General features: G+C 42.3%; 1 protein-coding gene across 1 annotated transcript in view; it reads right to left on the bottom strand.

Moving 5' to 3' along the window:
• NOTCH2 (notch receptor 2) overlaps nucleotides 1-14,492 on the bottom strand; it is a 184,552-nt gene that overhangs the window by 57,090 nt on the left and 112,970 nt on the right. Inside the window, exons 6-11 of the mRNA XM_060090369.1 lie at nucleotides 8,935-9,168; nucleotides 7,442-7,597; nucleotides 6,714-6,902; nucleotides 5,662-5,775; nucleotides 4,741-4,854; nucleotides 36-269 (exon numbers count right to left, since the gene is read on the bottom strand). Of these exons, the coding sequence (XP_059946352.1) occupies nucleotides 36-269; nucleotides 4,741-4,854; nucleotides 5,662-5,775; nucleotides 6,714-6,902; nucleotides 7,442-7,597; nucleotides 8,935-9,168 (1,041 nt within the window). The remainder of the gene's footprint in view (nucleotides 1-35; nucleotides 270-4,740; nucleotides 4,855-5,661; nucleotides 5,776-6,713; nucleotides 6,903-7,441; nucleotides 7,598-8,934; nucleotides 9,169-14,492) is intronic.

The following is a 14,492-nucleotide window of genomic DNA, read 5'->3' on the forward strand; positions in this document are numbered from 1 at the left end:
GTGAAAACTCCAAAGGAAATACAGCCTGGGCTTACCTGATGTGCCTGGCTGGCAGTTGCACTGGTAACCATTTACGAGGTCGATGCAGCGACCCTCATTCAAGCAAGGGCTGCTGTAACATTCATCTATCTGGTCGCTGCAGATAGCGCCCATGTACCCTGGATTGCAGATGCAGGTGTAGGAATCAATCCCATCCTGACACTGGCCATGGTGGCAAGGATCAGGGTCACAGTTGTCGATGTTCTCCTCACACAACACACCAGTGAATCCTTGGAAGAAATTGTACCAAAGATGCTTAAAAACCAAGGCAGACATTGCATACCTGAACGTAAATGTAGCCGGCATCCACTTATCCTACACATCCTAAGTCTTAAACAATTCATACTGCAGTCAATGAGCAGTTGGAACTGACTATTTGCATTGGTTTATAAGGCAAGCCTAGAGAGTTTTGCTTAAAATAAAGTTTTTCAAGTCAGATTTGTAGAATTCAAATAGCTTTTTCTAAATAATAATTTCATTGCAGAGACGCTTTAACTGCATCTTCATTTAATATTGGACTTCAGTGGGGAATAGCTCTCAATATTTTTCCTTAATATATTTACCTCTATATTCCTTTCCTCCCAAACCCAACTGCATATTCAGGTACTATATTAATGGTTTCATGTACCTTATCTTCCCAATTCTGACCTGAGCGGACAGAGAACTTTTCTCTGTTCCTCTCAACCTCCCAGGGATCTATGCATATACAGTAAGTTTTTAATAAATACTTGTTAAATAAAATGAATGAACAAGTTATGACAGTTAAAAGAAAAGAGACATATAAAAGTTCCTTTATTCAACATTAAATCCTTTCAAAAGACTCTAGGAGGGCTCTCCTCCCGTTTAAACATGAGTTCAAGGTTTGTAAATTCTCTCCAGTGAAGATTATTCTCCACAAGCATAATCTGGCCAGAGGAAGACAAAACCTGAAACCTCTCCAACCAGAGACAAACGTTCGTGAAAAGAGAAGAAAATTAAGTGGATCATCTGACAGGGCCCTCTCTAAGTAGGCCTAATAAGTGGTAATGTTCCAATACTACTGAATTAGTAATTCTCTGTGTTTATTGTTATGACTTAGTTTGCTTTTCTGTGATCACACAAAAAGAATCAGACACATGATGCTTAAAATCCTTTAAGAATCCATCTTCTTGCAAAAATCCTCAACAAAATACTAGCAGACAGAATCCAACAGCACATTAAAAGGATCATACACCATGATCAAGTGGGGTTTATTCCAGGAATGCAAGGATTCTTCAATATACGCAAATCAATCAACGTGATACACCATATTAACAAATTGAAGGAGAAAAACCATATGATCATCTCAATAGATGCAGAGAAAGCTTTTGACAAAATTCAACACCCATTTATGATAAAAACCCTGGAGAAAGTAGGCATAGAGGGAACTTTCCTCAACATAATAAAGGCCATATATGACAAACCCAGAGCCAGCATCGTCCTCAATGGTGAAAAACTGAAACCATTCCCACTAAGATCAGGAACAAGACAAGGTTGCCCACTCTCACCACTCTTATTCAACATAGTTTTGGAAGTTTTAGCCACAGCAATCAGAGAAGAAAAGGAAATAAAAGGAATCCAAATTGGAAAAGAAGAAGTAAAGCTGTCACTGTTTGCAGATGACATGATACTATACATAGAGAATCCTAAAGATGCTACCAGAAAACTACTAGAGCTAATCAACGAATTTGGTAAAGTTGCAGGATACAAAATTAATGCACAGAAATCTCTGGCATTCCTATATACTAATGATGAAAAATCTGAAAGTGAAATCAAAGAAACACTCCCATTTACCATTGCAACAAAAAGAATAAAATATCTAGGAATAAACCTACCTAAGGAGACAAAAGACCTGTATGCAGAAAATTATAAGACACTGATGAAAGAAATTAAAGATGATACAAATAGATGGAGAGATGTACCATGTTCTTGGATTGGAAGAATCAACATTGTGAAAATGACTCTACTACCCAAAGCAATCTACAGATTCAATGCAATCCCTATCAAACTACCACTGGCATTTTTCACAGAACTAGAACAAAAAATTTCACAATTTGTATGGAAACACAAAAGACCCCGAATAGCCAAAGCAATCTTGAGAACGAAAAATGGAGCTGGAGGAATCAGGCTCCCTGACTTCAGACTATACTACAAAGCTACAGTAATCAAGACAGTATGGTACTGGCACAAAAACAGAAAGATAGATCAATGCAACAGGATAGAAAGCCCAGAGATAAACCCACGCACATATGGTCAACTTATCTTTGATAAAGGAGGCAGGAATGTACAGTGGAGAAAGGACAGTCTCTTCAATAAGTGGTGATGGGAAAACTGGATAGGGACATGTAAAAGTATGAGATTAGATCACTCCCTAACACCATACACAAAAACAAGCTCAAAATGGATTAAAGACCTAAATGTAAGGCCAGACACTATCAAACTCTTAGAGGAAAACATAGGCAGAACACTCTATGACATAAATCACAGCAAGATCCTTTTGGACCCACCTCCTAGAGAAATGGAAATAAAGACAAAAATAAACACATGGGACCTAATGAAACTTCAAGGCTTTTGCACAGCAAAGGAAACCATAAACAAGACCAAAAGACAACCCTCAGAATGGGAGAAAATATTTGCAAATGAAGCAACTGACAAAGGATTAATCTCCAAAATTTATAAGCAGCTCATGCAGCTCAATAACAAAAAAACAACCCAATCCAAAAATGGGCAGAAGACCTAAATAGACATTTCTCCACAGAAGATATACAGACTGCCAACAAACACATGAAAGGATGCTCAACATCTTTACTCATTAGAGAAATGCAAATCAAAACTACAATGAGATATCATCTCACACCAGTCAGAATGGCCACCATCAAAAAATCTAGGGCCTCCCTGGTGGCGCAAGTGGTTGAGAGTCCGCCTGCCGATGCAGGGGATACGGGTTCGTGCCCCGGTCTGGGAGGATCCCATATGCCGCGGAGCGGCTGGGCCCGTGGGCCATGGCCGCTGAGCCTGCGCGTCCGGAGCCTGCACGTCCGGAGCCTGTGCTCCGCAACGGGGGAGGCCACAACAGTGAGAGGCCCGCATACCGCAAAAAAAAAATAAAAATAAAAAAAAAAATAAATCTAGAAACAATAAATGCTGGAGAGGGTGTGGAAAAAAGGGAACACTCTTGCACTGCTGGTGGGAATGTGAATTGGTACAGCCACGGTATGGAGGTTCCTTAAAAAACTACAAATAGAACTACCATATGACCCAGCAATCCTACTACTGGGCATATACCCTGAGAAAACCATAATTCAAAAAGAGACATGTACCAAAATGTTCATAGCAGCCCTATTTACAATAGCCAGGAGATGGAAACAACCTAAGTGTCCATCATCGGATGAATGGGTAAAGAAGATGTGGCACATATATACAATGGAATATTACTCAGCCATAAAAAGAAACGAAATTGAGCTATTTGTAATGAGGTGGATGGACCCAGAGCCTGTCATACAGAGTGAAGTAAGTCAGAAAGAGAAAGACAAATACTGTATGCTGACACATATATATGGAATTTAAGAAAAAAAAATGTCATGAAGAACATAGGGGTAAGACAGGAATAAAGACACAGACCTACTAGAGAATGGACTTGAGGATATGGGGAGGGGGAAGGGTAAGCTGTGACAAAGTGAAAGAGCGGCATGGACATATATACACTACCAAACGTAAGGTAGATAGCTAGTGGGAAGCAGCCGCATAGCACAGGGAGATCAGCTCGGTGCTTTGTGACCACCTGGAGGGGTGGGATAGGGAGGGTGGGTGGGAGACGAAAAAGGGAGGGGATATGGGAACATATGTATATGTATAACTGATTAAATTTGTTATAAAGCAAAAAAAAATTTTAAAAAAACGAATCCATCTTCTAAAATAAGAAAAAAATATCTTGAATTATATTCATAACTCCTTTCTTAAACAGTCAGATGAAAAAAGAAACTGGGAATTCACCTTTTCTACTAATTTCTAGTCCTTTTCTACACAATGATGGTCTGTGCAGAAGCAAATGTGTAATAAGGGACATTTGGCTTATTCAAATCCACTCCCAAATTAGAAATGTCGCCACAGATCAGAAATGTAGAATATTTGTAAACATTCTTTTTGACCCTAGTAGCAGAAGTCAGGAAAGAGGACCCAAACTTTCCCAGACAGAGCTCCCTCCCCCGTTCAAATACACATCCAACTCTCAAAGCATCAGTCATCTTTTATGCAGAAAACCTCTGCACTTGCACACCACTGCCCCCAGATTTCTGGGCCTTTGTTCGATCACTTGCCTCAAGAAACACAGAGACAGGTCTCCTGCTGAGAAGCCCCAGTGAAAAATAGCTTTCAACTGGAACTCTTCCCTTTTCCAAAGGAGTAGGTCAAGCCAGCTGGAAACTCACCGCTGCCAAAATCTGCCCAAGAAAGACAGGGGCACCAAATGGAAATGTCCAGGCCAAGCCACGATTGTGGTGAAGGAGGCGGGTGTTGTAGAGGAAACAGTGAGAGAGCAGCAAGAAACAGGCTTGGAAGAAGCTCTTTCTAAACCCAGAGCAGCCCCATGTTAGTGGACTGGCCTGGCAGGCCAACTAGAAGAGGACGGTCTCCTGTTTTGTTCAGGCAGACCTACCAGAGGAATAAGAAGTGAAAAATTCTTACCTGTGGCGCACTGGCATTCATAACCATTTGGGTGATCTATACACTTTGCCCCATTCAGACATGGAGTACTGGAACAGTCGTCAATATCGATCTGGCAAACTGGCCCAGTGAAACCTGAAAAGGGTATAGCGATGACACAAGTCAAAGGATTATCTTATATCTTCCTTACTATGAGAATGATGCCCAAAGAGAACTGGGTTGTTATTGGCAGGGTTTATACCCGTGGGTCAGCAAATGGAGAATTATTCTCCCCAACAGGTAACTAGGATAACTGGGTGAGGCTCAGGGCATCAGAGGTACCTGCGTGTCTCTCTACCTTTTTCTTCCCAGCACAGATTTCATTTCTAGTTAAAGTAGGGACTGAATGGTTATAGGCAGAGCCCCCTAACAAGTGAATGTAGCTTCAGAAGAACTGGGACCTCCTCTCTAAAGAAACAAGAGAGGCTATAGACTCTGGCAGAAAATTTAGCATGCCTTCAACAACAGCTTTGGGGAGCAAAAGGAGAGACACAGCGTTCTCTGGAAAGAATTGCCTTGTGCTGTTTCTGTACCCATGGGTGAAATGTCTAAAAATAATCATCTCACAGAAAGGTTTCAAGAATATGACCCACAGGAAAAAATAAAATCCTGAATAACCTAGAACTAAGGCTTCCGTGAGGTATGAACTTTCCCAAATGTACACACAGACAGAGAGGTCATGGGCCATTCAGAATAGACTTGGACTTCTGGCCACAAAGGATTTGGAAGATACACTAGCTGAAACAGATCTCCCATTTCTGTACACACACACTCCTATCCTGAAGCACTCACTTTAATGACTTCCTCATGTACAGCCCACACACGTTCTCTCCCTCCTCCCTTCCCTGTGGTCAGTCAGCTTTGTGCTTTCAAAGAAAACAGGGGCAGGTGGTGGGCATTTACCAGGCGGACACAGACACTGGAAGCGATTGACTTTATCCACACACTGTCCATTGTTCACGCAAGGGTTGCTCTGACATTCATTTATCTCCAATTCACAATGCACACCTTTGAAACCTGAACAAAATGGACCACACAAGTGGCTTAGAAAAAGACAAAGGCGCGTTCTAGCCAAGAAAGCACAAAGTTGCAAAGATGACTATATCCTCTATGAGCATGAACATTTCTGCAGAGGGAAAAGAGGACTCTGCTATGATTGGAAACAGTCACTGTAAGCATCAGCCAGACAGGGGAATATTCTGGGATATCCATGTCTCTTTGGAGAGGGGGAAGAGGTCACCTCCAAAGACCTGGGTAAGACCTAGCATGCCAACAAAGACTGAACCGCATTCTCTGATCAGTCTAGGCTTTGCTTTCGGGACAGTGCCAGGCCCACAGTGCCAGTCCAAGTTCCTAAAGACCAGCTGAGTCAGAGATGCTGTTGCTCTCAGGGTGCAAGTAAAGGTCAGGAAGGCCTGCCAAGGCTAGAGAGGCCAGCACCCTCAATCAGGCAAAGCAGCCACTGGCAGCCATCATTTTTAAGCTGGTATTAGCTGTGCTGTCTGAGGATTCAAGCAATGGTCTCTGCAGAAGAGTTCCAGAGTATAACAAAGCATGTGTATCTCACTATGAGATAAATGGCAAGTTCCTATACAATTATGGGTCATATTATTTTCTATAAATGGAATGGTATGCTATTTGTAACATATCAGTGGATAAGGAAAGCTTGCTATTTAAAGAATTTTTATGATAAATCCTTTATTAAATCAAAGTCTACTTGCATTTTAAAAATCTTCTGAATTTTTCTCTCACATGTATCTGGGTTTTGACATAATGGGGTTGCTTTTCATAGCTCTAAGAATGCTAAGATGGCCTTACTTCTTAAGGGTCCCCTTGGCGGGGGATTAAGTGGTAACAGAGCTTATGGAATTGCCACGCTATACTGAGTGCTCTGACTAAGAGAAGCACAGTGCAGTGCCTCCCGTCTAGATCCCACGCACTGATGGCCCATGTACCTGGCATGCACAGACATGTGAAGCCTCCAATCTTATCCAGACAGGTGGCATCATTCTTGCAGGGGTCTGAATGGCACTCGTTGATGTCCATCTCACAACGAGGCCCTGCATAGCCCTTCAGACACTCACAGTGGAAGGCACCATCTGTGTTCACACATTTTCCTGCATGCTCACAAGGATTGCTATTGGCTGGAAGACACAAGCATCAATCACCACGATCAGAGCACTTGATGGGAGTTTCCAAAAATGTGGACTACAGAAGTGGGTCAGATTATTAGCATTAGGGCCAGGTCTTTAAAAATCTGGTTCTCAATTTCCTATTTTCTTCTGATCAATCAATCAATAAGAAAGTAAGTAATAAATAAACAAGATGAAGGAAGGAAGGAGGGAGGGAGGGAGGGAAGGAAGGGAGGGAGGAAGGGAGAAAATAAGGAAAGAAAGACAAACTAGGACAACCTCAACTCTTGTGAGTCTCTACTGTTCTTATGCCCAAACTGTCACTAAGGTAGGGCTTTATGTTAAGAGTCAAGTACAAACCTTCTATATATTGCAATTCCCAGAACAGAATATATGGTTACACTGGAAGGTTAGCTGTGAACAGTGGGCATATATCAGGTGAGATCCGAGGTTTGGGTGAAACATGCTCGTAGAGTAAAATGCGCTTCAGCTTAAATGCTTGCTGAGCTCGATAGACACCATGAGGAATCGGAAAGGTTCTGTGTACTCACCCATGGCACACTCATCCACATCTTCTGTACAGTCACCCCCTTTGTAGCCTTGTGGACAGGTGCAAATATACTGCCCATTCAGAGGGTTGGTATCACACAGTGCCCCTTTGTGGCAGGGGTTGCTGATGCATGCATCATCCAGATGACATAAGAGACCTGTCACAGGGTGGGGTAAGGAGAAGAAAGAGAAAATGTCCCTTACTCGGGGAACAGTTTTCTCTTTCATGGAGGACGGAAAACCTTATGACTGGCACATCAAAATCCAATATGAAGATTTAGAGGCAATTTCCTGACCCAATCTTAGGGACATGCTGCAGCCAGCAGCAAAGCAAGGAGCTTCTGAAGACAACCCTGGTACTCTGACCCTGAGCCCTTAGCTGGACCCCTTCCCAAGAGGAGATAAAGTGAGACCATAAAGTGAGATGGTTAGATGATGGAGACAGGAAAAGGGAGATATACTTCCCTCTGTGCTGTCATGTTTAACAAATAAAAATAGAGGACTCCCAGTTCAATCTGAATTTCAGAGAAACAACACATAATTACTTACTATATGTCCCAAACATTACATACATCCTGTATTTTATTAGGCAACCTACTTTCCCAAGATCATGCTACCTGATGATCTTGGGGCCACCTGCATTTCACTAGCCTCAGAAGAAAAAAACAGCCTAACATCATCAGCCTATACTCGGGCAGCTTTTTAATAGTGTCAACATTCCTGGCTCAAGTGCCCTCAGGACTCTGAAGATATTACTAGGCCCCATGTTCTGCATAGTTCACATGGGAACTGGATTTTCCAGTCTGAAATTAGCTTAAGAAGAGGTGACTAAGGCTTCTTCTACAAAGCTGGAGGTGGGGCTTTTGGAAAGGCATAGATATAAGAACATTTCAAAACTGCTAGGCACAAAGTTCTCTCACTAAGCAATCTCCTTCCATCACATTCCTCCCTTCACTGCTCTATTCCTAGAACCAGAAGCTGTTAAACTGAAAGGCTAGAGCAATGTTAACTTTGCAGTTGGTAAAAACCTTCCCTTAGAGGACAATATGGAGAGCTGGAATGCACTTAATTGTTTCCCTCTTGACAACTTTTTCTGAGTAAATGGATTATTTCTTCTTAAAATAAACTGCCTGCATCCATTTGTGAGTAATTTTGTCTTAATTTATGAGAAATTCATCTTAATTTCGGAGTTGCCTTTCAGCTTAAAATCTTAAGGAGGGCTATAGATGTTCCCAAGGCAATAGTTGCTAACTTTCATTTTGGGGGGATGAAAAACTGAGGTACACAGAGTTGAGAGCCAAAAGTCCTAAGGAAGAAGACTAATTTCACAGCACTTTGGCTAATTACATTTCCAGAACAGCTTTGAGAGGCACGTTCCTACAGATGGAAATTAAAATGACATACCCCGTAAGGGATGAAAGAGAAGGAGGCAGAATTCCCAATTGCTCCCCAGCCCTTTCCCTCATTTCCAACTCTGTTCTTCCGCTGGCCTTACCTGCCTTTCCTTCTGGGCACATGCAAGAGAAGGAGGCCACACGATCAATGCAGGTGGAGCCTGGAGTGCAGGAGGCGAAGGCGCAGTCGTCAATGTTCTCACTGCAGTCATCTCCACTCCAGCCATTAACACACACACAGCCATAGCCCCCATTGCGGTTGGTACAGGTGCCCCCGTTCTGACAGGCATTGGGTTGCAGCAGGCACTCATCCACATCCTCTGTGCAGAACTGTCCTTTGGGGGGAAAAGCGCCTTTGATTAGGGCTCTTAAGTCTCAGAGGATTAGTACCATACCAGCCCCCAAATACTCTTCACCCTCATGTGACCTGCCTGAAACTGAGGCAAAATGAACTCACAGCAGACCAGGTCCTCACATGAATTTTAAGGCCACCTTAAGACATCCATATAGTTATTCCAGGCAAATAATTTAGAGAATTCAAGTTGCCATCCCTAGAAACTCTGACACCATGAAATCTAGCCAACCTATCAAAGAGAAAATTGAGTCTTATAAGTTCCTTAAATCTGATTTGGTTAAATCCCTGGGACAATGAATACATAAGTGAGAAGAGCAAGGAGAGAAGAGTCTAAGAGATGAGTAAGGACAAGAATAATGAGAAGCAACCTAAAAATAAAAGCTTTAGGGCTACTGTTCTATATCTTGACCGTATCAATGTCAACATCCTGTTTATGATGCTGGATAGTAGTTTTGCAAGGTGATGTTACCACTGGGGAAAACTTGGTTAAGGGTAAACAGTATCTCTCTGTTCATTCTTATAACTTTGTGTGAAACTATAATTATCTCAAAATAAAAGGTTTAATTAAAAATAATGGTAAAGGGCTTCCCTGGTGGCGCAGTGGTTGAGAGTCCGCCTGCCGATGCAGGGGACACAGGTTCGTGCCCCGGTCCGGGAAGATCCCACATGCCGCGGAGCGGCTGGGCCCTTGAGCCATGGCCGCTGGGCCTGCGCGTCCGGAGCCTGTGCTCCGCAACGGGAGAGGCCACAACGGTGAGAGGCCCGCGTACAGCAAAAAAAAAAAATAATAATGGTAAGGGCAAGCAAGGGTAGAGAGAAGAAATTAAGGAACTAAGGACAATAAGAGCCATGGTAAAATATGAATGTGAAAGGCCAAGCCAAGATGATGAGACTGGAGCAAATACTGGATTAGTGGAATGAGATGTGGGAAGCCGACCTAATGTAATAGAAGATGGAAAAGGATCAGTTTGTTCTGCCTAAAAAAGCAACCTGAAGGATGATAATAAGACCACTTCTGAATGGACTGCAGGTCACTATGAGAGCAAGGATCGGGGACTATGGCAAAGGCTCTTAGGCCCAGTGACAATCGACTTATAAGCAAGGAATCTGTGATTAGCAAGCCAGGCCATCTGAGCTGTAAAACAAACTGATGAATCTTTCTTATCAGAGGTCTTTTAATACCAGTTTAGGGAGCTACCAAAGGGAATGAATATTCAGATCATATGGATTCTCTAAAACAGAACATGACAAGTGGCTAAAACCCAAAAAACCTCAAGGTGTCCTTAATTCTTTCCTTGTAAAAAACTCACTGGGGCTCCCCAGGTGGCGCAGTGGTTGAAAGTCCGCCTGCCGATGCACGGGACACGGGTTCGTGCCCTGGTCCGGGAAGATACCACATACCGCGGAGCAGCTAGGCCCGTGAGCCATGGCAGCTGAGCCTGCGCATCCGGAGCCTGTGCTCCACAACGGGAGAGGTCACAACAGTGAGAGGTCCGCGTACCGCAAAAAAAAAAAAAAAAAAAAAAAAAAAACCTCACTGAATAACTCAAAAAGGCACTCTGATGAAGAGGCCTCTTAATGACAAAGCACAGGACTTTTATACTCAGAAAATGCCAAGGCTATACCTAGTCCCCAGATAACAATTCAACTTGGCTCAAGTATTTTCAGAGTCTGCAAAGTGCCCAACTGTGTAGCCATCACTGCTAACAGAAGCTAGCTGTGTCTGATCCAACCTAACTGACAACCTATTCTTTACTCCTATCTAACCTATACATCCATTATTACAGAACCAACATCATTCTATTGCACTTCTTTGATTGCACAGCAATCTCCCATCACTTGGCTGCAAGCAACCTCAGTTCAGGAATATTTTTTGTATTCCCAGCTAATATCCCTCTACCTAAGATGGCAGAATGGGTGTGTGGGCATCTCTGGAACTCTGTGCTCAGGATCCTGCTTCTTTGCTGCTCTCCACACCCCATTTCATCCATATAATTCTTGAAGGAGCCACCATGTCTTTACATGGTCAGGCATGCCTTCCTGGTCACAGCTGACTGACCCAGGATGGGCATCTTATACAAACTGTCACTGTGTCTCTTTTCCAAACTTTTGGACTAGACACCCTCTACCACATGGACCAAAAGAATAACATGACCAGTCTACACACAAAAGGATAACAGTGAATCAGAAGTACACAGAAAAGAAAAATAGAATCTGGTGGCATTCAGGTTACTGATTCCAATTGTTCCCAATGACTGACTCTTCATAAGTCCATTCAAGAGCACAGCCATTCTGAGAGATGTCCCTTCCAACAGGTTTCCCTAATTTCAGATGGAGATCTGTCAATTGCAACCTGCAGTATTAACGAATACAAAGTGAGTGAGCGAGTGAGTGAGCGAGTGAGTACAGGAGCGATCATTTCCCCAGGGTAGACGATGTCATTTAGTATAGAAAGCTTTGCTCCCCTACTTTACTGGCAGAAATGCTACCTCAGATTAAAGACAGGTGTGTAATTAAGATGCAGGTGGGATTTAGAAATGAAAACATAACCAAGAAGCAGGTGACGAGTTTCTGTAACCTGGAAATTACCGAGAGTCTTGTCTCTTACACTTATGACTCAAATACTGTGCTAGCGTCAAACCAAACTGACTTGCTGAATGTGAGAAATTTGGGTGTTATTCTTCTTCCTTATTGGCTCTGTGATAATTCTGAGTATAAGACACTGTGATTTTAAAACATCTCATATGTATTTCGTATGCATTATAATACCCAGACACTTAAATATTGTAGTAAGACAGACTAGGTTAATGAAACAATGCTTGGAATGAAAATTTTGTTCTCTTGGGAAAGGAAACCAAGAGTCACTGATTGCCTACTATGAACCAGGCATTGTGCTTGAGTTGTCACAATCATTATCTCATTTATAGTTGAGGAAACGGGCTCAGAGAAGTAAAATAACTTGCCTGTTGTGAGGCAGGGAGTGTAGGAGAGCTGGGATTTAAACTAGAGCTGCTGAGTCTCAAATTCGTAACAAAGACTTGAGGTGTGAATCTCACCATATCAAAACAATCTCTGTGCATCTCAGTGTTCCCAAGCACACAAAGGCATGGGGAAGGAGACAGGACAGGAAAGGTGAAGATTAAAATCATGACTCGCACCATCAAATTACTGGGAAAAATTATGACTTCAAATTACTGTCCAAAAATCAAATGTATTTTTTGAGTACAGTTGACTGTTTTTCTAATGAGGTTGATTTTGAAGGTTAGATACCTTCATCAAATACCTTAGGTGTTTGGTGTTAGATACTGTTAGAGAAATCAAATCTACAGAGTCAAGAGAATACTGGCTTAAAAATAATCTTTTATAGAATGGATCATTTTTCTCTAAGGTTCAGGCATATTTCTCCAGAACAAAACCCTTCCCAGGCATATTTATGCCAGAATTTTTTCCTCATTCCAATTCTAGCAACCAGTCATTACATTCAGAATATAAAAACAGTAACCAGGGTGCCACTAAATTGCTTGCTCCAAAATTCCCAGTGGAAAGTCTGCCAACACACTGTGCTTCCTTCATGTCACCACCCCTCTTGGCAAAGGAGGAAACCAATGCAGAAGCCTAAAAATAAGAAACGTGAGGCTCAGAAAGGTTAGGTAACCACCAACCCCACCATCCCCACCCAGAGTCATAAACTGGTAAGTCAGAGCACTATCATACAAACTCAGATCAATTTGGCTCCAAAACTACCGTTCTTTCTACTGCAGCACAGTTAACTGTGCTGGGTCTGGTCCACAAGATCTACAGACTAAGTCCCTGATCCTAGGGTCTTAAAGCACACAGAGAAGGCATGGAAGCATGAGACAATAAAAGAAGACCCTTGGTAGAAATGAATAAAGACAAAAAGTCACTAAGTATTGAAATAGGAAAGTTTCTTGGAGATCTACTAGAAGGGCTGGGTCCATTGTCTGAGGTCATTCAGCTTTTCCCACTACTCTCCATGGCAAGAAAGCGTCAGCCTGGGCTGGAGGAAGAAGGCTTACTCAGGTTGGTAGGGTCAGGTCTTGAAGACATCAAAATGACTGGAGTCTATTCTCAGTTGGGGTTTGAAATGAGAAAAGGCTGGAGACCATTTGAGGCTTTGAATTCCAATATGAATTGATACAACAAGCAAAGGGAAGCTATTGTAGGCTCTCAGGTGGGGGAAGGTAGGAACAAAGTTGCATGTGAACATTAGTCTGCCAGTAGAATACAGGAGGGACTAAAAGCAAATGACTTTCTTTTAGTAGGGAGAGAAGGAGAAAGCACTAAGTTAGGAGCTACCTAGCATATAAAAGCCTCTGGTGAAAAGCAAGAGCTGCGTTCTTTCCATGCCCTACCTAGCTACTACACCTTCAATCCAAACAAGTCTCAGCATGTGTCAGCACACAAACTCTGCTGGTGGACTCCCAAAATATGTTGCACAGAGCTCGGTTAGGCAAGTTTTTGAGGGCATCAATTATCCCTCTTACTAATTTCACCTGCCAGGTATTGCAGGCTACTGGCACCTGACATTGGGACTAAGGCAGTGGGCTATTAGGCTTTTCCCATCTCCTATTAGAAAGGAAACCACTTGTTTCTAGAAACTACTTTCTCTATTGCCACTATGAGTCTGTACTAACTTGGTATGAAATGCTACACTACCAAATCCTTGGCTGACACCTTAAACACTTAGAGCCACCTGTATATACTGATAATTCTCTGGGTGATAGCTTTTGTTTCATAAATATATCTCAAATCTCTATCTTTCCTTCATATATTTTACTCTATAGCCACAATGGCTTACTGTTGGCTCCTTAAGCATTAAATTCTTTCCTACCTCAGAGCCTCTGCATATCCTGTTCTCTTCACCTCAAATATCCTTCTTCCTCTTATTCGTATGGCTAATTAATATTTCATACCTTGACCTTCCTTATAATTTAAGTAGACCTCCAAGCTCACACTCCTAATTTTTCTCCTTTATTACACTTACTCCATTCGGTCTGTCTTGTCATTTATCAAATGGTGTAATTTTATATTCATTTGTGTTTTGCAGTGTCTGTCTCTGTTAGACTATAAGCTCCATGAGAGCAAGGACTTTGTTGGCCATTCACCTCGGTTTACATGTCAGGCTCTGTACCAGACACTTAGCATCAGTGGTGAAGTAGACCTTAGATTCAACCTAATGTGCTCATCTTAACAGACAAAACTAGGACCAGAGAGGTACAGTGACTTGTCCACATTTACATTGTCCACATTGGAAGAAGAATTAGAAATAGACAAAATTAAAAA

Source organism: Mesoplodon densirostris, chromosome 2, assembly GCF_025265405.1.
Source record: "Mesoplodon densirostris isolate mMesDen1 chromosome 2, mMesDen1 primary haplotype, whole genome shotgun sequence".
NCBI classification, from domain to species: Eukaryota; Metazoa; Chordata; class Mammalia; order Artiodactyla; family Ziphiidae; genus Mesoplodon; species Mesoplodon densirostris.